Source organism: Ranitomeya imitator, chromosome 5, assembly GCF_032444005.1.
Source record: "Ranitomeya imitator isolate aRanImi1 chromosome 5, aRanImi1.pri, whole genome shotgun sequence".
NCBI classification, from domain to species: Eukaryota; Metazoa; Chordata; class Amphibia; order Anura; family Dendrobatidae; genus Ranitomeya; species Ranitomeya imitator.
In genome coordinates, this window is record NC_091286.1 from 37,457,209 (window position 1) to 37,482,593 (window position 25,385).

The 25,385-nt window shown below is 40.9% G+C and overlaps 1 protein-coding gene across 1 annotated transcript; it reads left to right on the plus strand.

Annotated features, from left to right (window-relative positions):
• The first annotated feature begins 340 nt into the window (after positions 1–340).
• Positions 341–25,135, plus strand: PRPH2 (peripherin 2). The gene is made up of 3 exons (XM_069768570.1): positions 341–1,169; positions 17,250–17,496; positions 23,963–25,135. The coding sequence occupies exons 1-3, from the start codon at positions 589–591 to the stop codon at positions 24,185–24,187; spliced, it is 1,053 nt and encodes a 350-aa protein (XP_069624671.1). The 5' UTR covers positions 341–588; the 3' UTR covers positions 24,188–25,135.
• The last annotated feature ends 250 nt before the right edge of the window (positions 25,136–25,385 follow it).

The window sequence follows — 25,385 nt, forward strand, 5'->3', positions numbered from 1 at the left end:
TGACCTGAAGCCATGATTGAGGTCCTTTTGATGTTTATTTTGGTTCCCTCATTCTTCTATGTGAACCAAGTTAGATATTTATGTCTTAAACTTCTCTATAGCAAATGGTTGAAAAAATTTTTTAAGTGTTTTTTTCTCATTTATTATAGAATAATAGCTGCCAGACTGTGAAGTGCATCATTTTATGAGGAAGGAGAAATCCAGTAACCAGTATAACTAGGATTATTTCTGCTGATTATCAGGTTGGCAGAGATTCTTACAAATGGGATGAAGGAGATTAGAGGTATTTAGGTGACGTACAGCACTTGTAGATTTAATCATCTGAAACTTTCAGCCATCTCCTTCGGTGGGAACTAGGCCACCAGATATAGCTGTAGCTCCTCACGGTCGATAACATTTCAGAATTGCATTTAAGTCCTGTAGAATAAGTCATTTTCTCCCTCCATTTTTAGGGGAAGGGTGGTCAATATGAAAGAACCAAACTCTATGCGGCCACTTATGGACTGACAGAACCTCAAAATCGATTTATTTATCCGTTATAAGAACCATTGAAAATTTAAGCAAAGCCCCGATCTTCACTCGGTCAACATGGCGATGATGAAAATGAAATTTAACCTGCGGAAACGTGTCAAATTGGCTCAAGGGATATGGCTGTTGAACTGGTGCAGTGTTCTAGCCGGCATTGCTCTCTTTGCCATGGGATTGTTCCTTAAAATTGAGCTGAGGAAGAGAAGCGAAGTGATGGATAATGCGGAAAGCCATTTTGTGCCCAATTCCCTCATCGTTATGGGGGCACTGGTCTGTTCCCTTAATGCGCTTGCCGGTAAAATCTGTTACGATTCACTGGATCCTGCAAAATTTGCAAAGTGGAGGCCAATGCTGAAACCTTACCTGTTCATCTGCATGATCTTCAACATCTTCATTTTCTTCATTGCCGTCTTGTGTTTGGTGACCCGGGGGTCTTTGGAAAGCACCCTGGCACATGGGCTGAAGAGTGGGATGCGTTACTACAAGGATACAGACACCCCAGGGAGATGCTTCATGAAGAAGACCATAGATCTTCTCCAGATTGAGTTCAAATGCTGTGGGAACAATGGCTACAGAGATTGGTTTGAGCTTCAATGGGTCAGCAACCGATACCTGGACTTCAGTTCCAAGGAGGTGAAAGAGTAAGTAGACACTAGTCACGCACAACGCAGATCACTACTAATCTCATCAAATGGATCTGATATTTTTACCCATTTGCCCATTGTAAAAATCATTATGATCTAATATTCACTGATTTTCTATAAATCCACTAGAGTATAAATTGGCTTTCCACAATCTAAAAGTCTTCAGAGATGTGTTGTTTGTAGACAATATATTTTTTTGCCGTCCTATGTAAGACTAAGTTATCACAAAATGTAATAAATCCGCATTTTTATGTCTTTATTATGTCCACAATACCTACTTAATCTATGTCTGGTTCAGTAGGACCGTAGGGTGGAGAGATCTAAGGAGGGTTGCCAGGTGACACTTATATTACGGGTGTCTTACAGGTCTTTGACCACCCTCAGACACCCATGCTCATGTAAAGCTGCCATCTCTGTACTCCCTGTATCTATGCCCTTTACGAATAGGTAGGTATTAGTCATTTGTGTATTCTTAGGGCTGGTTCTCTTCACTGAAGATCTGGACTAGAGTCCTTGATTGGATTATCTGCAGAATCTGGGTCATGCTGTCCATAGACACAAGGGCAATGACCAGATAAATACTTATGTTAGACATACATGCATCGTTCCATTTGAGTTTCAATGAGCTAGTATGCTAATAATTTGGCAATAAAATGTAATATAAGGCCAGTCAACCCTTTGTGTCCATGTCAACCGTATTGCGCACACAACTGCTCCAACCTCTTAATGTTTGACTTGATTTTCCATATGGCCACCTAACCTATGCCAACCTTGTTCCATCATCCTGCCTGGTAGAGTGCAAGGTCCCTGTTCTTCTAAACTGGTCATGGTGGCATCTTCATGAAAACAAAAAGTTGCATTGTCTGATTGGAGATAGGGATGTGTTTTTCACCATGGAACAGACCATGGTTTCCATGAAATGAGGTTGGACATTTTGCATTTACACATGATGGGGCTACCTCTCCAGGTTGTCAGTTGGCTTTGGCGGGAGTAACGTTTAGGAAATGTTCTTAACTTGAAATTTTTAAATTTGGATTAAACAAAAACGTCAAGCTTTGTGCTTTCTCACAGTTTTGTTTGTAGGATAAAGGGAATATTCGCAGGTGGCAGATTAGCTTCAGACATTTCTGTGATTGTTCTGAAATCCATGTGCGCGTCACCAAAAACGACAACGTTTAGTTGAATGGAGCCAATTTTCCATAGCAGAAACGTCTTCAACTACTCTGTTGAGTGTGAACTTTCTAAGGAAGAACTTTCTAAGGAAAATATTTCCTATTAGTCCTTTGTTTTGGGAATGAGATAAGGCAGAAATGCACCCAATGGTAGATTGAGGGTGCTGAATTATCATAAGGGCACCTGAGGGAGTTGTCAAAGGATCTAGGGACCTTAATCATATCAGACTCCACATTGAGGGATGCAAGGTCCATGGGTGTTCTGGAGATCAAACAGGTCTGGATGAAGAACTGCTGGGTCTTGTGACTCATCAGAACTCATCGTCTTAAACGGAGCATGGCTGCCAGTCCCACCTTAGTACTATCAAATACAGTATATATGTAATGGCATTCATGTAAAAAAAATTTTTTCCCAGTATCCCATTTGCCCTCTTTCCTATAATACATTACAAGAGGCTAGACAGTTCCCTCCTGTACAAAATGAGGGGGGTGGAAATAATGGCGGTGAAGCTGTCACTTGATTTCTACACTGTCAGTTTTTATTGCTTTGCAAACTTTGTTATCATACACAGAGGACTCATCAATAACATTTAGGGTTGTTTTGTGAATCATCCCAAAGGAAATAGACCCTAGCGGTAAAGTAAGTCCCTAAGGGGCCGTCATTTGGTTGACCGTAAAGGCCTGCTACTGCATCAGTCCCTTGGCCCACCAGAAGATGCCATGGTGGTCAATGTGATCCTTCATGAATGCACTGGTTATCCTTATGGTTCGTATTATGTCTATGACCACTTATGAAGTTATATCAGATGCACTGAAAACTTTGTTGGTTAGGCTACCTCAGTGTTTAACTCAGTTTTTCAGTTGCATACAAATGCTTGTACAGAGTTTGGTCATATTCAACGTAACGGGGGTGGGGGAGAGGTAAATGTAATTATTTTTATTTATTTTAAACACTTATATCATCACTGTCCCCATCGGGGCTCACAATCAAAATTTCCTATCAATATGTCTTTGGAGTGTGGGATCAAACCGGAGAACCCGGAGGAAACCCACGAAAACACGGGGAGAACATACAAACTGCTTGCAGATGTTGTTCTTGGTGGAATTAGAACCCAGCGCTGAAATGCAACAGTGCTAATCACTGAGCCAATGTGCTGCCCACTGTACAGTGCTAACAACTGAACCAATGTGCTGCCCACTGTACAGTGCTATCAACTGAACCAATGTGCTGCCCACTGTACAGTGCTATCAACTGAACCAATGTGCTGCCCACTGTACAGTGCTATCAACTGAACCAATGTGCTGCCCACTATACAGTGCTAACAACTGAACCAATGTGCTGCCCACTGTGCAGTGCTAACAACTGAACCAATGTGCTGCCCACTGTACAGTGCTAACCACTGAGCCAATGTGCTGCTCGCTGACTTTACATGTATTATGATGCAATATTATCTGTTACCACTTAGTTCCGATGTGGAAGTGGTGAAGAGGAGGTTATATAAAGAAGCTGCTCGCTGCAAGTGAATTGGAGGTAGACATCCCCTGTTACCAAGGAGAGAAAAGAACAAGGCTGCAGGGAGATAGTGGTGGTGAAGAAAAGGGTCTGACAAAGGGGAGCCTCAAAGGAGTCTGGAAAGAGTACTATATCTGCAGAGAGATATAAGTTTGCAACAAAGTGGTGCAACAGACCCCTACCCAGCCACTTTGGAACTTACCAGCAATTACGTGAGGTCATGGTACAGGATGGCCCCACTATGCCTGATCAGAGCAGTTGAGTGACGGACCTTGGCATAGATGTGAGTTTTGTGGCATTGAATAGCTGTGCCACAATTCTGTTGGAAAGGGACAATGCGAAGTCTTTAAAAACAGTGTTTTGGTACCAGAGGGAAGAAGAAGAGTGCTGTCTTATCATGTGAAGAGGCTTGAGCACCGATTGCTGGCCTATGTTCCCGTTGGTCCTGGGCTTGTCCATGTCCATTGTGATAGTGTCATTGAGGTGGAACAAGAGTGCCTACTTAAAAGCTGTGCGGTCGGTCAACTGTGTGAGAGGTGCCAGAGCAGTACGGTGCAACAAGATCCATGTAATGTCATTGAGGAGTAGAGGAAGAGTCGGCTGGTAGAATGTGTGTCTCGTGTGTGCGACATCTCAGTCACTGATTGTTGTCTATTCTATGAGTCTGTGTGGACTGCTGATAACCTCAGTTCTGAGTCAGTAGTACTCTGTGGGTTGTGTATGAGCTTCAGTTGTGTGGCAAACCATAGTGAGGTCAGAGAGGACTGTAGTGGGGTAACTAATGAGTGTGGGGGTTGCAATCGCATCCAGGCCCTGGAGTCGGGGGGATGGGGGAGGGGGGTCCCAAAGGGTCCTCTCGGCCCATATGAAAAGAACAATGCTATTAAAGATGTTGACTTTGATAGTTGGGTGTCTTGCTGTAGATTTTGCATTAGAGTCCCCAAATTTTAAGTTACAACACTGATGGAGTATGTGAAAGAAGGAGCAAGTGGCCTCTTGTGATGCTATCCCGACACCGAGTGGACTGGCTAAAGGTGATCTGTTCTTTAGCTATAGGCTCCAGTGCCGGGTCCCAGCAGGTCCATTTTGTGCCCAACACAAGAAAGTGTTCCCTGTTCCAGCATTTGATCAGAGTTGTGCATGGAGGAGGATGTCAGACTGCTCATTTCAATATCTAAGCTAGCCCCCTTCTCTGACTATGTAAGGGGCTGACTTAGCAAATGAAATTAGCATTGTGACATGTAGTGACTTGGTCACCAAAGGACGTCTGGAGGTGCTTGGCAAGACGATTGGAGAAACACTGGTGCAATTCCACAGGTAGCACTCAAGCGGGCAGGCTGTGAGTAGGAAACATCATTTTGAAGATCAACAAACAAAATCTGGCAGCAACTCTGGACACAACCCAACTTTCAGTGGACCAGTGATGTACTGGACAGTCCACAGCTTTAGTGAGGGTCAGCTCAGAAACAAACTAGGAAATTTAATTTTACAACATTCAAGTATTTACCGTAGTTTCAATAAGGGTAATCTGCAACCACCAAGCTTACTCTGCTTCTCTGTGTATTTGCAACCATCAAAACATCTGGTAATTGCTACCAGGATATCAGGGCACATGGGCCCCGGTGGTTGCGAGTGCCCCTTATCCTCATTCCCACATAAGAAGTCACTGGTATTGTAAATAGCACTTGGTAAATTGGGGTCATGTTGCAGATTATGCATTTTGGTCCCAGATACTTACAGTTCCGCCTCTGATTGCTACCTACTGCTGTAATTTTACAAGGAGATCACTATAACAGCTTCATACATATAAATGTCCTGTGCTGTAATATACATTGGATATAAAAAGTCTACAAATGCTAGGTTTTTGTCATGTAAAAAAAATCATACCAAGAAGAATTATTTCAAAACCTATTCCACCTTTATTGTCTCCCATAATCTGTACAATTTAATTAAATTGACTGCATTCACTTTTTGGGGGTAAGAGTCTATAAGCATGGCACATATAGAATTGGCAATCTCTGCCCACTCTTCCTTGCAGTGACTCTAGATCTGTCAGATTGCTTGGGGCATCTCCTGTGTAGAGCACCATCTTCGTTACGCTCCAGGAAGACATCCAGGCCTCTCTTGAACCCCTCAACTGATTTTGCCATCACCACCTCCTCAGGCAAGGAATTCCAGATTCTCACTGCCCTAACAGTAAAGAATCCTCTTCTATGTATAGTGATATAGTTAGCAAGGCCAAAAAAAGACATTTGTCCATCCAGTTCAGCCTATATTCCATCAGAATAAGTCCCCAGATCTACGTCCTTCTAAAGAACCTAATAATTGTAAGATAGATCAGCGTCAGGCATAGATTTTCAATTGAGTTCAGGTCTGGGCTTTGGCTGGGCTATTAAAAAACTTTGATTTTCTTTTGATGAAGCAATTCTTTTGTTGATTTAGAGGTATGCTTAAGATCGTTGTCATGCTGTGAGGTAAATTTCCTACCATCTTTAGCTTTTTAGCAGAGGCCTGAAGGTTTTGTAGCATTTGTTGTTTCATTATCCCTTCTACCTTGGCTAAAGCCCCAGTTCCAGCAGTTGAAGAACAGCTGGACACAATGCTGCTTCCACCATGCTTCACTGTTGGTATAGTATTCCTTTGGTGATGCACAGTGTTGACTTCTCACTAAACATACCTTTCGGATTTAATGGCCAACAAGTTCAGCCTTGGTCTCATCAGACCATAACACATTTTCCCACATGCTTTTGGCAGATGTAGGTTCTGGCAAAACACAACCAAACTTTGATATTTTTCTTTGTAAGAAAAGGCTACCGTCTTTCCACCCTACCCACATGCCAGACATATGAAGAACATGGGAGATTGTTGTCACATGTAGCACACATCCAGGACTTGCCAGAAATTCCTGCAGTTGCATTAATGTTGTTGTAGGCTTCCTAGCAGCATTCTGGACCTATTTTCATCTTATATTTTCATAAATTTTTTGAGGGACGTCCAGTTCTAGGTAATGTCAGTATTGGGCCAAATTTAAGTCACTTCTTGTTGAGTGTCTTCACCATTTTACATGGTATACCTAATGCCTTGGGATATTTTTGTACCCTTCTCCAGACTGATAACTTTTAAAAATTAGATCCCTTTGCTGTGTTGTAAGCAGTTTAAGGATCCTGGCTTTTACAGTAAAATGCAACTAATAAAATTGTGGAAAACTCCTACTAAATTTTATTTGGAGTTAATCAGAATCACAGTAAATGATGGCAGCTGTGTACTGACTGACTACTATGTAACATGAGAGTAAATGTGATTTGCTCATTGTCTTTACAACCACGTCCCCAATTATAATCACACTTATGCAACTTCAGTATTTTAGTTTTGTTATTTTTATTTTCTCCCCCAAAGTGATTTCAGTTTGTTTATCAATGGATTTGTACATATTATAAGTGACATTAAGGGTGGAAAACGTTCTGAAATTATTCTTCTTGGTTTGATATTTTAATTTGACAAAAACCTGAAATTTGAACAGGAACGTGTAGACTTTTTTTTTATATATCCACTGTATTAAGCTGCAGGTATATCTAATGTGTTGTGCTGAGTGTTACACTATGTACAGTGTTATCTTTATCCATATGTTCACTTTTGTGGCCATTTTGCTTACCTGCTGGATATTACAAAGTCTTGCTGTGTAAATAGGGGTATGACAATCCGAGACTCGAGAAGACGCTGGAGACGATACGCTGCGTAAGCAGAAGACATTCTTCCAGGTTATATATAACCCAGAGCTGGCTTATTAGCTCACTATTATCCATGTTTAAGGATTGGAGCCCTGCAGGTTAATCCATCAGAAAAAAAACTCTCCATCTAAGCACAACCACCAGATAATGTAGAGGAAATCCTTAGCGCCATACCAGTAGTTCTGTGTTGCTGCATGCTCTATAAAACTAATATCCAAATTATTATGTCCTTTCCTGGCCATAGATATGGAGATTTGTCCTTGAGGCATATATTGATGAACCTGTCTAATTTTGGTCCGCGCATTGTGGTGCTTGCTCAGACCGAGTTTGACGGATGTCTGCATGAGTCCTAAGCTGGATGGACACAGGGAGTGTCTTAAGAAACACCTAAATTTATACACAGAATATCTATATTCACGAGGAGTATAAAAAAAGAACACTCCGTTAAATATTGGAGTTTGCTGCAAATCACAAACTTTGCATCTCTTATTCTCACCAGCCGTAAAATGAATTCTTAAAAACTTCTCAGTTGGAGTTACTTCTCGAATCCCCAAAGAGTGGAGTTATGCGCGATCAGTAAATGTTGGCGTACCTTTTATTTCACAGTATCTGAAAGCATCATCCAATGGAGGGACATAGTAAAGAAACCTATACTGTGCAGTATACTTGTTTTTACACTGAGAATCACTGGCCAACGTATGCGAATATATACCTGTCGAGTAGCCTACATTGGGAATGCTCGCGATCTTTACCTAGGAGAACAACGAAAAACAAAATCCTAGTTTGGCATGATCGTCTTGTTTTATTTGGTTCACACTTGTCGATATGTGGTTTGCATTTGTTAAGTGACTATTTTTGTGATATTTTAATAAAGTTTGCTATTTTTAGCTATGCTTTTGTTGCTATGATGAAGCCTTGATTCTGTGACAAAACAATAGCTGTTGTGTCTTTCTAAGCCCATGCGATTCAACACACAATTACTTTAACTTCACCATTTTCCATCATTTCCATGGTGTTGTCATTTGGATCATTTTTTGCATTTCTGCAGGGAAGCCGCTGGAAGGGTTCTCCATGACAGTATCGGGTTGGTGGCGGGATGCAGACAGTATAAGCGTAGTTGTGTGTAGGTAAGAACACAGGATTTGTCAGATATGGGAAAAACAAACTTACAGGTTTATGTAAAAATTCAAAGAGGAGAGCAAAAAACAGGTGACAAAGCCAGGAATGAGACATAAGGTAGATAAGGTCAAAGACAACCCACGTCAAGATCTAAAGGACTCCATACGACTGACACACTGTAGCTGTTGGGTGAACGCTCGTTTGGCCAACATCTATCAATCAGAGCTGTACGAGTCTCACTGAAAAAGGACCAGTCGCTTTCCATAAATATGTCATTTTTTTTTTTTACCTGGTGCAAATGCCGGTGTTCTCCTGAATCTGGCGTTGTTTTTATTGTGTTCCTGTGCCACTTCATTTCTGAGATACGGTCTCCATCTTTTCTGTATGTAGATCTAATTTGGTAATCCAAGTGGTCTTCAACCCTTCATTGTGGTGTCTTACTGATGACTATGGCCAGTTGGCTAAAAAGACTGGATTTATACACAGGGAAAAGAGCGCGCCATATCTCAGGAACAGAGAGGTGCAGATACAAAAAATATATAGCACCAGATTTATAAGAACAGCATCAGTTACAAGAGGTTAAAAAATGCATATTAATGGTGAATGACCAGTCCTCTTTAAGGTGCCCAAATATAATAGGTAATTATGATTTGAAGACCTTATTAACAGCAGGATCTAACGACCATCTAATTTGCATGGGGGCCACCAGGGAAAAGAAGGATTGGACATTAGTGATGGGCGAGGGTGCTGGTATAAGGTGTTATCGGAGTATGCTTGGGTGCTAACCGAGTGTTTTTGGCATCCTCGAATACTATGTTCGAGTCCCCGCGACTGAATGTCTCGTGGCTGTTCGACAGCTGCAACGTATGCATGGATTGCCTGTTTGATAGACAATCCCTGAATAGGTTGCAGCTGTTGAACAGCCACGAGACATGCAGCTACGGGGACTCGAACATATTATTCGAGCACGCCGAAAACAGTCGGGAGGAACAGCTGTTGACAAACAAGAGTGCACAGCTACTTAAAGAGTATGATTTAGCTTGAGTTATTCTAAATGTTTATTGCAAATAATTCAACCTATGGGTGATTGTTTTGTTTTTTTTCCAAACATAAACTACGGTTGGTCATGACAAGGCGGAAGCACGTATAGGCTATTAGCTATATGGGAATGTCTACCTCGTGGCTCATTTATGTCTAAATCTACTTCTTTATCTTACCCAAATATTCTATTTCCACACTCCTGTCCTGCCTAAGATCAGGTGCAGCGCTGAGATAAAAAGAGGAGCCAAAGTTAATGGAAAGAATATGGACTGTGTCTTTATATGACGATTTAATGACTAGGAGACAAAGTAATAGATCCATAACTACTAAGTGGCTCAGTTACATGTTTGCCAATTGGCGGTCACGTAGGACCGTCTACACAGGCTGATTGTGCTTATGATGCACACAGGATGTGTGTCCAGGCTTTTATTGTTCTCGGCAGCACGTTCTGTTAACTCAGCGTGATGTGCTGCCGAGAATGATGATTATTTTAAGCAAGCCAAAAGATCGTTTCAGTCCGATGAACAAGCGTTTTGATCTTTTGTTGTTGTATGCATTCCTAAGAATGCTCGTTCCCGATAGATATGCCATGTGAATGCATCCTTAGTGAATGCTGTGGATAAAGGGATGACAGAAATAAGATCGATATGACCTTTATAGTGGAGTTGGGCCCATTGTAAGATTCTTTGAGGAATGCTGACGTTTCTCGATATCACCCTGGTGCCAGGATACTTCTACCCTAGTTCTGCTATGTACCAGGTTACTTTTTCTTTTGCTCACCATGCCACTTCATTCCTAGGTTTGAGATAAGCCAGATCTATTAATGCCCAGTTCAACTGTTGGCAAATCACAACTCTGCTATATGCCAAAATCTTATTCTTCTGCAAACCTTGTATGCCAGATTAGTTTACAAATTCTCATTTTGACTTCAGTCTAGATAAACATCCAGAAAACAGAACCACAAAATTACACCAGATCACCGGCAGTTCATGCAATACGACACTCTGATTACCGTCCAGCCAGTCAAAACAGTTGTAATGGATCTGTCATCATAAAATGACTGTTCAAACCAAGCACAGTAGCTCGGTGCACCCTTGGCATGGCCAAGCAGATTAGAGCACCTTCCCACCTACTTGGCTTAAAGGAGACAGAGGAAGGAGGTGAAATTCTGTATGTCAGAAATTAATCTACATTTTCTGGCATTGGGGCAAAAATTCATTTTGGCGCTGCTCTCCTGTACACAGCTTAAGCGGTTAGAGTAGTCACCTTGTAACCACTCATATGTAATGTTCACACAGTCATGAGCCCACGAGCTTCTCTTCCTAATTCTATTAATGTTCAGTAAAAAAAAACTACTGCCGCTGTTTCGTTGAGAAGAGAAGATAGTTGACATGCGACCGTAATTATGAAACTCGCATATGAGTGGTCACATGATGACCTCTGGAACCAGCAAGCAAAGCCGAAATCTGACATTGAGGATTGGCATGCTACAGTGCTTAATTTTATAACTAATAGTCAGAACATAAATACAGATGTAGTAACCCTTAACTTGTCAGATGGCACAATACTTTAACCTAGCTGTGTGTCACGTTATCTGACAGGTTATGGATTGCAACATGTGTACAGGATCAGAACCAATAACAATACATGAATACATCACCATAACCAAAATCAGTACAGGAATACATTACAAGAGCCACCATAAGTAAAGGAACATATAACAAGAACCATATCATATAACCGTGAGCCAAGGGGGGCCAGTGCCAGCACCGGCACCAGGCCCCCCGCCTGTCATCACACGTTCAAATGTTCAGCTGATGCTCCCTCTTCCATCATTCTTCCTCAGCGTTTGATGTTTCAGCGCAGCGAGCGCGATGAAGTCACTTCATGGCGTTTGCTTTGTGTGCACTTCAGAAGCTCACTGCAGAGTCCAGAGCAGCGGGACAACAATAAGGAGAGATGATTATTGTTTTTTTTTTATTGTGGTGGCCATAATACTGTATGGAGGACTATGGATTGCAATATACTATATGTAGGACTGTGAGGAGTGCATTATACTGTATGGAGGACTATAGTGTACATTATACTGTATGAAGGACTATAGTGTGCATTATACTGTATGAAGGACTATAGTGTGCATTATACTGTATGGGGGACTATGACGAGTGCATTACACTATATAGAGGTCTATGGATTGCATTATACTATATGGAGGACTATTGCGAGTGCACTGTACTGTATGTAGGGCTATGGGGAGTGCAATATACTGTATGGAGGACTATGGGGTGCATTAAACTATATGGATAAGTATGGGGGTGCATTATACTATATGGAGGACTATGTGGGGGCTATTATAATATATGGAGATCTATGTGGGGCCATTATGATATTTGGAGGGCTATGTAGGGGGCATTATACTATTTGGAGGGCTATGTGGGAGTCAATATAATATTTGAAAAGCTGTGTGGGAGCCTTTACACTTTATGGAGGGCTATTTGGGGGCTATTATACTGTATTCAAGCAATTATACACTGTGAAGGTTTGCATTGGGCCCATCATACTGTGTGGAGGGCTAATGGGGGCCATTATACAGTGTGGTGAGGTGTGAGGCAATTATACTGTAGGGGGGGTCACAGTTGGGGGATCATACTGTGTTGGGGTCACCATACTTTGCCGCGGGAGTTGAGGTAAGGTACAGTAGGGTAACCATACTGTGCGTGTGGAGGTTACTGTGGAGGTTACTGTGGAGGAATTCACTCTGGGGGTATCATACAGTGCCTGTGTGGCACTTTTTGGCATCATACTTTACGGGTGTAGTGAAAGGGGAATCTAGGGCTTCAATAAGAGGAAAATTACTTTGTAAAGGCTGCAAAGTTATGAGATATGCTCTTTTGTGCCTGCAGAATATTATAATTTTGTTTTTTGGGGGGGAGGAGGGGCCCAATGACAACATCTGCTATGGGGCCCAATGATTTCTATGTATGCCCCTGATGACAACCCCATAGATATGTATAAATCACTGTACAACAATGAAATGCAACAATAATAAGTATATAACATTATTGTAAGATACCTCTAAATTGAAATATATGCAATCAATAACATACCAATATGACCGTAGAGGCCCTAATGGGTCTTTGAGTAAAATCGATAATAATAGTCAAGTCCAAAACCACAAGATAATATCTTCCACAGTATGCTGTAAGAAGTTAAATATGTCTGAACATGTAGTAACCAGCCCTGATTTGGAATATACCGTAGATGTAAACATATATAAAGAGCACCAGAATAGTGAAATCAGTCAGCAAGTGTGCATGCATTGAACCGTGGGAAAGTATGCATAAAGGATAACGCAAATAAGTTGGTATTTAAATCACATGCAAAATAATCAATAGAAAACGCATATTACAAGACCCATGGCTCCAATGAGGGATCAGTGGGAAAATCCCACTCATATCGCTGCAAAACAGAGCAGCTTCCTCAGGGAAAAAGTGAGTTAAGACTGCACACTACTTGCCAAACGGCACAATATTTTAACAAAGCTATGTGTGCCATGTTATCTGACAGTTTATGGATTACTACATGTGTACAGGATCAGAACCAATAACAGTACATGAATACATCACCATAACCACTATCAGTACAGTAATACATCACCAGACCATCATCACTAGAGGAATAGATCACCAGAATCATCATCAATACAGGAATAGAACACCAGAACCACCATCAGTACATGACTACATGACCAGTACCACTATCTCTACATAAATGTGTCACCAGAACCACCATCAGTAAATATTTATATAATCAGAACCACCATCAGTATATAAATACATCACCAGAACCACCATTATTACATGAATACATCATCAAGCTCAGTACAGCGATCCAGTTTAATGTCAGGACAGCCAAATATACCATTGTATCGCATGAACCTATACCTCGCAATATCACCATACCAAAGGTAAGGAGATACTGGGAGTTGTTGTTAACAGTCATCATAAGACTGTTTGTCATACAGGAACCATATAGGAAGAAATTACCGCACACTCAAAACTTGGTATGATGCAAATAGGTATATGCCAGGTTTATTAAAATGAACAAAAAGAGGTTGCCACATAGAAAAATTTGTTGAAAGAAACCCAACGTTTCGACCCTCCCGGGTCTTATTCATGGGGTTACTTTGATCCTTTGGTAGATATACATAAGAGTGGCAATGGTAGAGAGTGGGCGAACGATCCCTTTAAAGCATATCCTGTCACTTGCTCTAGGGCCAGTAAGGGCCTGTGTGTCCCGGGTGGATGAAGCTTGAAATGGAGTGGCCGTCACATTTAGGAAGGGCATGTAATGATGTGTTCCAGGATAAGAGGCACTCCCGCGCCCTGCTAGTTGTGCTGTCCCACTACAGCACCACTGTGCCGCTTAAGCACCGCTTATCCTGGAACACGTCATTACAGGCCCTTCCTAAATGTGAAGGCCATTCCATTTCAAGCTTCATCCACCCGGGACACACAGGCCTTTACTGGCCCTACAGCAAGTGACAGGATATGCTCTAAAGGGATCGTTCGCCCACTCTCTACCATTGCCACTTTTATGTATATTTACCAAAGGATCAAAGTAACCCCATGAATAAGACCCGGGAGGGTCGAAACGTTGGGTTTCTTTCAACAAATTTTTCTATGTGGCACCCTCTTTTTGTTCATTTCAATAAACCTGGCATATACCTATTTGCATCATACCAAGTTTTGAGTGTGTGGTAATTTCTTCCTATATGATTTACGAGACCACATGGTCTGTTTTACCAGCACCTCCCTGTCCCTGACCTGAGTGCACACCATTATCTCTATATATGTCATACAGGAACCACAGTACTGATGAGGTTCAACCAGTATCACAAATAAATATTTACCTAAGGTACCTTATAAGTGACATCTTCTCTGATTGGAGTTGTTCTCTTTCTTCTCTTCTCCATGTTGTCTCCGTCTTTCAGTGGTGGAGACATTCCAGCTCGTCGTCATCTAATTATTAGATGAAATGATCTGTCTGGGAAGAGTTAGGAGGTCTCCATACACACTAAATGATGGGTCAATCACCAAAATCAGCTGAATTTTATCTAATGTGTATGGGGTCTAGGCAGTGGTTATTTTCTTAAAGGGCATGTTTGAGAAAAAGAATTCTGGTTTCTTACAGAATCATCACCCTTGGGATATTTTTTATGTTATGTGTGAATCAGATTACTCAAGAAAAAATATTGAAAATCAGTAGTACTGCTGTATTCTGTCTACCACATTATTATTATTATACATTTTTATAGCGCCATTTATTCCATGGCGCTTTACATGTGAATACGGGGCAAATATAGACAAATACATTAAACATGAGCAAATAACAAGGCACGCGGGTACATAAGGAGGGAGGACCCTGCCCGCGAGGGCTCACAGTCTGCAGGGGATGGGTGATGAAACACTAGGAGAGGGTAGGGCAGGTTGTGCGGCGGTTCAGTAACTTTATGGAAAGGAATCAATGGTATCATGATGAAGAAACTCTGATCTGAAGTTCAAGGTAAAAAATGCGTCATCATAGATTTAGAGTCCACATAGCAAGTGTCAAACTTAGAATATGATATACTGATTAGATGAGACTTACTCTGTGATTTCATAGTCTCATAAAGAAGAGGTAAGTGATAGAGTTGGCTCCAATCAATTCTCAGAACTCGGTCCATCAATCACTTTAGTAATCTGTAGTTGTTGGATGGGAGCCATGAACCGCCTCTTACCTGCAATTATCCGCAGCTCTTTATTTGATTAGCTGGCCTGATGTGACATGCGTATCAAAGTAACTTTATGCCAGACAGGCAAATCAAAAGAAGAGCAATGGATGCCATCAGATAAGAGGCAGTTCTTATGGCTCCCTCCATTAACCACAGATTGCTGATGTGGCTGATGGACTAGGCTGCAAATCGATTTGCGCCAATACTGGTAATTGATCATTAGACATCTTAGTACTTCGTGCCATTATGCATTAGATCATGAAGGATGTGTGTTAAAGGGGATATATGTTTTTAAAAAAACATAACTTTTTTTCCAAAAACAGCGCCATACCTGGCCAGAGACAACCCAAGAAACAAGCCATGTTTTGTTTTTAATTCTGCATATCCACATTAAGACAGGCAGACATCACAACCATGACTCTAAGCCACCATGAGGTCAACTGAAGAAGGCTGTTCTCTGGCAAAACGCGTTAACTGTTTTTAACCAAATGTTTAATGAAACTGTTGCATTTTCAGCTGCCGTGTCATTTAAAAAAGACCACTAAGAGTTGTGCCTGAACTCTGTCGCAAACTGTTTGATGAATGGGCCACGGTGAAGAAACCAGATTATATCTTAATTACCCAGATGACTATTTTTAGCAAACCAAGAATATGCTGTTATCTATACTTTTGCTTGTGTAAGCCTATAATAGTGACTTGTAAGCTAATATTTCATATAATATAGTGTGCGCTTATCTTTGATGACTAATGATGTTTGCTGATATGCTAATTATGCATTGTATTATGGAGCCAGTTTGTTGATTTCGAAAGCAGAGAGGGAAAAACTATGCAAATAGATTAAATAATCAAGTAACTATTTGATGTCATCACCATTGTTTCCCTTATCTATGAGGCTGGACTGAAGGACACAGGGCAAATCTAAAAACAGGTAACATGCCTTTGTATAAAGAGACTCTGAGAAAGAGAGACTGGGGAGAGACAGCCAGAGATTCTGCCAAGACATATAAATCCAAAGGACCAGAGACAGGACTGCAGCCAATATCATGGCACCATCACGAGGTACATGGATCTATCATTCTACAGGAAACAACCTAGGGGTTTTTGGCTCCGGTTGGAAGAATACAGATCTGCTCCATTGACCATCGCTGGACCATGGATACGTTTGGAGAAAGCTAGCATTGGGACCCGCTGGTCGTCTGGCTCCAAGGAGATGTTCGGATAAGCCAGGTTGTGACTCTCGTGTCAACTGGCCTTGTACTTTGTATGGACAAAATGGATTTTCATCTTCCTACGCTTGTCGTTACCTTCTCTGTGTGTGTGTACTACAGGTGAGGTAGCCGACCCTGGGAGCTCTGACGTAACATCTGCCATTATCCCGGCAGGTCAGCAGAAGGGTGGGACTCTAATGTGCATCATGTTGGGGAATGTTGCTGGGACTGTTCTTTGTGTTATCTGCCTGTTTTGTTGTTCAATAAAGCATTGCCACACTGTTTTACCCTCACTCTGTGTCGTCTAAGTAGTGTTATGCCCACGTTATCGGGAGAGCAGGCATTAGGCGGGATGATCCCTGGTCCATGTGGTTTCGGCTAGCGGACCTGGGTGGGTGCCGACCCCCCGTGTCTCCACGGCCCCTATATTTCCACTGACTAGGATAATAATGATGGTTACGTGTCTCATATAACATTACTGTGTTGCAGTGTTTTGCTCATTTTCTATTTCTTTTCATTGCAGTCGTATTAAAAGTAATGTGGACGGCAAATTCTTGATTGATGGAGTACCCTTCAGCTGCTGCAACCCCAGCTCGCCCCGACCATGCATCCAGATGCAGGTGACCAATAACAGTGCCCATTACAGCTACGACCATCAGACGGAAGAACTGAACTTGTGGAACAGGGGCTGTAAGGAAGCTCTGCTCAATTACTACACCAGCATGATGAGCTCTATGGGGGCTCTGGTTTTACTCGTCTGGCTAATGGAGGTAAAAGAGAAACAGAGTTAGAACATTGTTGTGCATCTAGATTTAAATTCTCATGTAGAGGATATTTATGTTTTTAGTACTTGCTATTTTGGCAATGTTTTTTTCAAGCCACATTCAGAGAGCCATACCTTTTTATGTAATGTAGCTAGGTTTACCATTATGTTGTATTTTTTTTCAGTAGCATCATTTTAGGGCATGTATAATTAATTAAACTCATAATAAAAATGTATGCATTTCTGCTGGATATGTAATAAACGCAGGATAGCTCCGGGTTGTATGGACTTTGTTGCTGATTTCCCTTTCCTTTCGCTCCTAAGGCTCTCTGGTCCCATGCAGATCTCTGAACACCCCGCCTGCCATACTGATGTCTCTTGACGTAGAGGCTGCTACAGTCAGTGGTCACGTCACGAGACCTCTTCACAAGAGGCCCGGGTGTGCACAGGCTGGTGGGTACGAGCCAATGGACAGAAGTCGAGTACTTTTTTGCTTTGTTTTTTTTTTTATTTTTCTATTTTTGAGAATGGTAGAGTTTGCATCTTATCTGCATCTTCGGCCTCAATTGGGTTTTATTACAGATTCTGACTTCTCATGCAGAATTTTTTCGAAATGTGGATGACATTCGTTTAAATTTTATCCATTTTGCCACTGCTCTATTCCTCTGCAGATTTTCTGTTTGAAGACTGAAAATCTGCAGCAAATTTGATATGTCTCAATGTAACCCAAGAGACATTTCTGACTGAGGCTATGCCAGATCCTGCACATGCTCTCTGTGAACGTTTACATTTTTTACACATTTTTAGCTTATCAAAAAGGCCAAAATATGACAATGCAATATGGCAAAAATAGAAATAAATATTAGAGATAAGAAAATCGTTCGAAATTCATATTCATCTGCTTTGCCAAATGTAAAAAAAAAATCAATTCACTATGAACCATAAATACTCCCAGAAAATATGTGTGTAACACTCTGAGGTCTCCTAGGACTGTATCCAACTCATTTCAAACTGTTTAACGTAAACTTAATGATGTCAAAATGAAAGTAAATGAGAATCCTGAAGGCTCGTGCACACATTGCTTATTTGTGACTTGTAGATTTAAATCTGCAGCACGTCAATTATTTCAACGGTTTTGCCGCAGATTTCACCTATACTTTTTTTTAAGTCAAGTACATTTTTATTAAATTTATAACAGTTACACATACACAAATAACATTTTCAGCCAAAGGTGTTTATGCCCCTCCCCCATACTTTAATTTCACCAATACTAATAAGTGGGGGGAAATCTGCACAAAAACACAAAGTAAAAAAAATTGCAAAAAAAAAAGCGTGTTTTTTTCCCGCTGCCTTTTTCCTGCCAAGCGATGCAGAAATCTTGCAAAAATATCTGCACCAAATACTTAAGAGAACACTCAAGTAAGATGCACAAAATTTATTCAAAGGCGTTCTTCAACAGCGATGTGCAATCGCCATAAATGTACGCAAGTCAGGGGTCATTTTTGTGGCATAAATTATAATGATTTTTTAGGGTGTGCTTATCAACACCTCATCCAGTTCCTCCCAACTTTCAAGAAAAATGGCAGAGTTGGCTGTAGCTCTTTCAAAAAAAAAAAGAAAAGCAAAAGTAGCAAACATTTTTGTGCATTTTTGAGTTGTACAAAAGTTTTGCAACATTTCAACAAGTTTTATACCAGAATTTTGGCGAAAGCTGCATGATGAATCTGGCCCTATGTGCTCTGTTTACCTGGAATCACGCTTTAGGCCAATACTTTATGCTTAATGGATGTCATATTTGTATTTTCAAAAAGTTAAGATATATTACATTTTCTTAGATATATTATTTTTTTATAACATTATACTGCGAATAGACATCTCAATACTAGGTCATTCTCTACTGATTTATATCTACAGGTGCTTCACACTAACTTAGAATATCATTAAAAAGTTAATTTATTTCATTTCTTCAAAACAAAAAGTGAAACTCATATTATATAAAGTCATTACAAACCGAGTGATTTATTTCAAGTGTTTATTTCTGTTAATGTTGATGATTATGGTTTACAGCTAATGAAAACCCAAAAAGTCATTATCTCAGTAAATTAGAATAATTAACAAAAAACACCTGCAAAGGCTTCCTAAGTGTTTAAAAGGTCCCTTAGTCTGTTTCAGTAGCTCCACAATCATGGGGAAGATTACTGACTTGACTGATGTCCAGGAGGCCATCATTGACACTCCACAAGGAGGGGAAGCCACAAAAGGTCATTGCTAAAGAAGCCGGCTGTTCACAGAGTACTGTATCCAAGCATATTAATGGAAAGTTGAGTGGAAGGGAAAAGTGTGGTAGAAAAAGGTGCACAAGCAACCGGGATAACCGCAGCCTTGAAAAGGATTGTTAAGAAAAGGATATTCAAAAATTTGGGGGAGATTCACAAGGAGTGGACTGCTGCTGGAGTCATTGCTTCAAGAGCCACCACACACAGACGTGTCCAGGACATGGGCTACAAGTGTCACATTCCTTGTGTCAAGCTGCTCATGACCAATAGACAACTTCAGAAATGTCTTACCTGAGCCAAAGAGAAAAAGAACTGGAATGTTGCTCAGTGGTCCAAGGTGTTGTTTTCAGATGAAAGTAAATTTTGCATTTCATTTGGAAATCAAGGTCCCAGAGTCTGGAGGAAGAGTGGAGAGGCCATAATCCAAGCTTCTGGAGGTCTAGTGTGAAGTTTCCACAATCAGTGATGGTTTGGGGAGCCATGTCATCTGCTGGTGTAGGTCCACTGTGTTTTATCAAGACCAAAGTCAGCGCAGCCGTCTACCAGGAAATTTTAAAGCACTCCATGCTTCCCTCTGCCGACAAGCTTTTTGTAGATGGAAATTAAATTCTGCAGCAGGACTTGGCACCTGTCCACACTGCCAAAAGTACCAATACCTGGTTTACAAACAACAGTATCACTGTGCTTGATTGGCAGCAAACTCGCCTGACCTTAACCCCATAGAGAATCTATGAGATATCGTCAAGAGGAAGATGAGAGACACCGGACCCAACAATGCAGACAAGCTGAAGGCTGCTATCAAAGCAACCTGGGCTTCCATAACACCTCAGCAGCGCCACAGGCTGATCGCCTCCATGCCACGCCGCATCGATGCAGTAATTGATGCAAAAGGAGCCCCAACCAAGTATGGAGAGCATTCACTGAACATACATTTCAGCAGGCCAACATTTCTGATTTTAAAATCATTTTTCAAGCTGATGTTATAAAGTATTCTAATTTACTGAGATAATGACGTTTGGGTTTTCATTGGCTGTAAGCCATAATCATCAACATTAGCAGAAATAAACACTTGAAATAGATCACACTGTTAGTAATGATTCTATATGATATACGAGTTTCAATTTTTGTATTGAAGAACTGAAATAAATTAACTTTTTGATGATATTCTAATTTTGTGAGAAGAGCCTGTATATATTTAAGAATGGATTCTTCTCCACACCATAAAATCACTTTTTTGTTGAATACATTGTGAAACAGTACTGTGGCTATAAACTCTACGAGAATGTGGCTGACAGCTTGTCAAAAAAATTGTTCCCTCCATCTGGTGGGCTAACTATGTCGACTTCCTGCAACATCTTACTCTCCAGCTTTCATTGGCAGAGACCACACGTGGCATAAAGTCTGGCAAAAATGTGAACAGAAGCTCGGGTGACAGCCTTGCAGACCTGGAAAGTGGAAGCATTATGCCTGATCACCTAGAAAGTCCCAAACACCCTCATGGGATTAACGGTAACTCTACGCTCTACCCTTGTAGGCTTCTAGAATCTCAGATCTAACCCACGATGGAGGACAGGAAGCCCTTGCACAGTCTATCGAAAAGAAGATTAAAAAGCCAGGCTTCTATTCCGATTCTGGATAAGTAGATCCCAATGACACTGACCATGGTCAGTTGGTGAAGAGAACACTTAAAGGGATGGGCAAAGGAAGAGAAAAAGCAAGAGAAGATGTCTTTGTTCAGGTGGAAGACTGAGATCACTTTTGGGAAAAGTGATGTTATAGGGCATAAGGCCATCTTGTCTTGATGGGGTATGAGGGATAAGGGACAAAGAGCATAAGCTCTGAAAACACTGTGAATGGAGGTGGTCACCGCTAGAAATTCAATTTTCGAGGAAAGTAGTTTGAAGGATTCTGGTAGCTTTCCTCGAGGCCAATGCACTTGTTTCCTGCTGATGGCTCACATAGACCAACCACTACAGTTAAGTTGTTTGTATTCAGCGTTGTCCTCGAGAAGGAGGGACCAGTGTAAGAGAAGACAACTCTTCTTTGCACAAGAGTGATCTAGAGCCAAAACTGCTCTGAATTCTAAAGACCCAATACCACTCCCCAGCTTGAGAAATTGACCTTTGTTGTCACCATTTGCCAATTGAGGAAGGAGCTGCCGTGAAGCAGAGCAGCAACTGTGAACTAGAACAGGGAGTTGGATGCAGAAGTCCAAGAAATTAACGGGCTGTAGAGAGACAGAATAGAAGTTACACACCTGACCTGGGCTCTGCTCCCTTCAACTGGATCTGCTGCCCTCTGTAGTGCTCCACATCTGGTTTTGCAGATTGCCTGGCGTGGATCAATTACATTATCTCCCTAGACTTGTTTAAAGCTCATTCACACACACACACACACACGTTTTTGGGTTTCAGACTCTAGTGTTCCATGTTTGGTTTGCTTCATTATCTGTAGTACTGTGTTTCAACTCTGATCCATCCTTGCTGGGTTCCACTCCATCTGTTTGCTGCTGAGCTTCCAGTTAGTCCTAGTCACCAAGATTCCACAAGTCTTCTGGAAGCTGGACAAACTCCTGAGGTCCATGTGCTCACTTGGATCAGAGGTTTAACATATACATCTCTCCTGGTAAACCCTTACATTTACTACAGTGCAAGTGAAACTTGGCATAGGAGACTGCTTGGAAGACTGGGCCCATCATGACATGGACCTTAATGAAGAAGTGGATGGAGTGCAAGGTTTCTGTCCATAGATATTACACTCTTAACGGAAGACAGGAATTTTTGTCTGGAAAAAAACAACAACAAGTGTCAAAGATAGTTCCCAGGAATTTAATGTGCTGAAATGGCATGACTTCTACCAGTTCAGGATACAACCAAAGTTACAGGTAGTCTAAGGAGATCTGAAGACAGGAGCGATTCTCCTCGCAAAAGGGAGTCTTGACCAGAACAACTTTCACTTAGAGAATGATTGCTACCCCCTGGCATGGAGAAGTGCCATGTTGGGAACAAAGAGGGCAACAAACTAGAGATGAAGCAAAGGAATCATTGGTGAGACCTAGAATGGGGATGTGAAGATACGCACATGTAGGTCCACTGGAGAGGAACTCCTGAAGCTCCAGTGATGCAACTACTACAGATCGAAGAAACTTCATAAATTGTAAGCTCTCACGAGCAGGGTCGTCTTATTTTGCTTTAATTATTGTATTGTTAACGTTGTTACTTATGACTTTTGTGTTTGAAACTGTTAAACTGTAAAGCGCTGCGGAATATGTTTGCGCTATATAAATAAAGATTATTATATTATTATTATTAAAAAATCTTCTAAACTGCACAAATCTGTTGAGCCTCTTCAGTTGCAAAAAGAGTATTACCAAGCTGTCCTTCTTGTAACAGTGAACAGGTTGGATTTATAAACCTGGAACCATTCGAGTCTGGAACCAAAACAATAACTCATTGGAGCTGGAGGATGTGGATTGCTCAAACAAAGCAGATGCGTGTGCTAGAGCCTTCTGAGGGAATAAATTTAAAAAATCTGTGTCAGGGAGAAGATCTCTATTCTATAAGATGAACACCAATTCCACGAATCAAAGAAAATGTTTTGAGTGGGGAAAGACCTTAATGTGAAGGAAGTCTTGGAGGTAGAGGGTGTGTCAGTGTCTCCAACAAAGGAAAAGACTGGAAACAGCATTTTTTTTAATGCTGGATATGTAGCCCACGATCTTTGCCAAATGGCGCAACAAGCCGTGACAATTGTCCAAGGCATAGGCCGCAAGGTGTGCTGACTCAAGAGAAGACTCACAAAGGAATTTTGCCCAGTGTCCGTGGAAAGGGTATAGCCCACCAGCCAGAGTTAATGTTGTTTTTTTTTCTACCTAGTGTCAGTTTACTAGTGGCAGGGCCTATATCCACAGTGATGTGTACCCCCGCCCCACCCTCCATGTAGTCAATGAGAGAGATCAGGTTCCGTATCTTTCATTCTTAACAGAGTAAGGTCTGGTGTGGTAGATCCATTCTCAAAGTAGAATTGAGTGACTTATAATGGGGTCTGCAAGGTTTTCATTGTTGTTTTTAAAAAAAATGTTTTAATACTATGCCATGTTTGCAGTCAAAAACACAAGAATAAAGACCATTGTCTTGCATATGTCTTGTGGAACATTTCTCCTTTACTCATGAGCTTTTGGTTGACCCTATTTTGCAGATGGGCGACATGGTTGGTCTCCGTTACCTGCATACCAGCTTGGACAGCATAGCAAACCCCGAAGATCCTGAATGTGAAAGTGAAGGCTGGCTGTTAGAGAAAAGCCTGCAAGAGACTGTCGCATCTTTCTTAGGAATGCTGAAAAGTTTGGGTAAGAAGAACCAGGTGGAAAACACCGAAGGAGATGGAGGAGACAAGACCCCAGCAGTGGCCACGGTCAGCTGAACATCAGGACTATACAGGACTTTTTTTTCTTCTAAAAAGTCAACTTTTCAAATGTGAAAATTTTCACTTTGGAAATTTTATTTTTTCAAAAAAACCCAGATGTGCAATCCTCTAAAATGTAATAGATTTCCATTCATATATACTACAAATGATATATTAATATGCACATTTGATGTATGCATATGCAACACACTCTAAATTACGGTACGCAAATTGTTTTCTTTACAAAATTTTCCATAAAGCAAATTATTAATTAGTCTTTGCTCCTTTAAATTGGTGGACACATCAATAAGGAATTCTCATAATAAAAGGCTTATATTCCAGGCTGAAAGAAGGCTTGCTGTACTGTACTAAATATATACTGTACATATATATTACGTATACATATAGGAAGGGCGCAGAGGGACCTAAGGCAAAAAGTGAAACATTGGTAGAACGTAAACCGATAGATGGCTGATCGACTGGTTTGTGGAAACTAACCCCTCAATAATCTCAACCACAGGCATCCAATTTGTTATACATAGTGGTTCTCGTATGAAAGCCAATGTGACTGTACATCAGTTTGGGCTTGAGATTTATTGCCCACTTTGATCTAAACCAGATGGTCAAGAAACATCATCTGCAAAACTTCAAACAATGCTGAACACTGCTGGGAAACGTCCACGGGGTCCCAAAGTCTTCTTATTAACGGGAAAAAAATCATATCATGTTTTAATATGGGTAAAAAAAACAAAAAAAAACAAAATATATGAACTGAAATTTGTAAAATCCTCATATGTTACCGAATAACAAGATTAGTGGGTCAACTTTGTGCAACCTTGTTTAAATCTGTCTACAATGGATTTTTATGAAATGTTAATATAACTTTAGCGAAAGACCTGTTTGACCAGACCAAATGCAGCTTTGTACATTTTTAGTGACAAAAAAATAAAACGAATACCGATGGTAAATAGAGTTGACTGCAACTCATTGTAACCTGTGCGATTTATGATCAAACGCAAGAAGTCAACGTCTTCTAGGAATTTCAGGTTGGTTTGATTTTCATTTATCCTCCTTACATATACACTGTAGACTGTAAGAGATGTCCAAAAGAAACATCTAAATATGTTACAGGTCACACCTAAAACACAAACACTGGTCTATTCAGTAAATCTGAACTTCTTTCTAATTCTGTCTCATTTACATATTTACATAATGC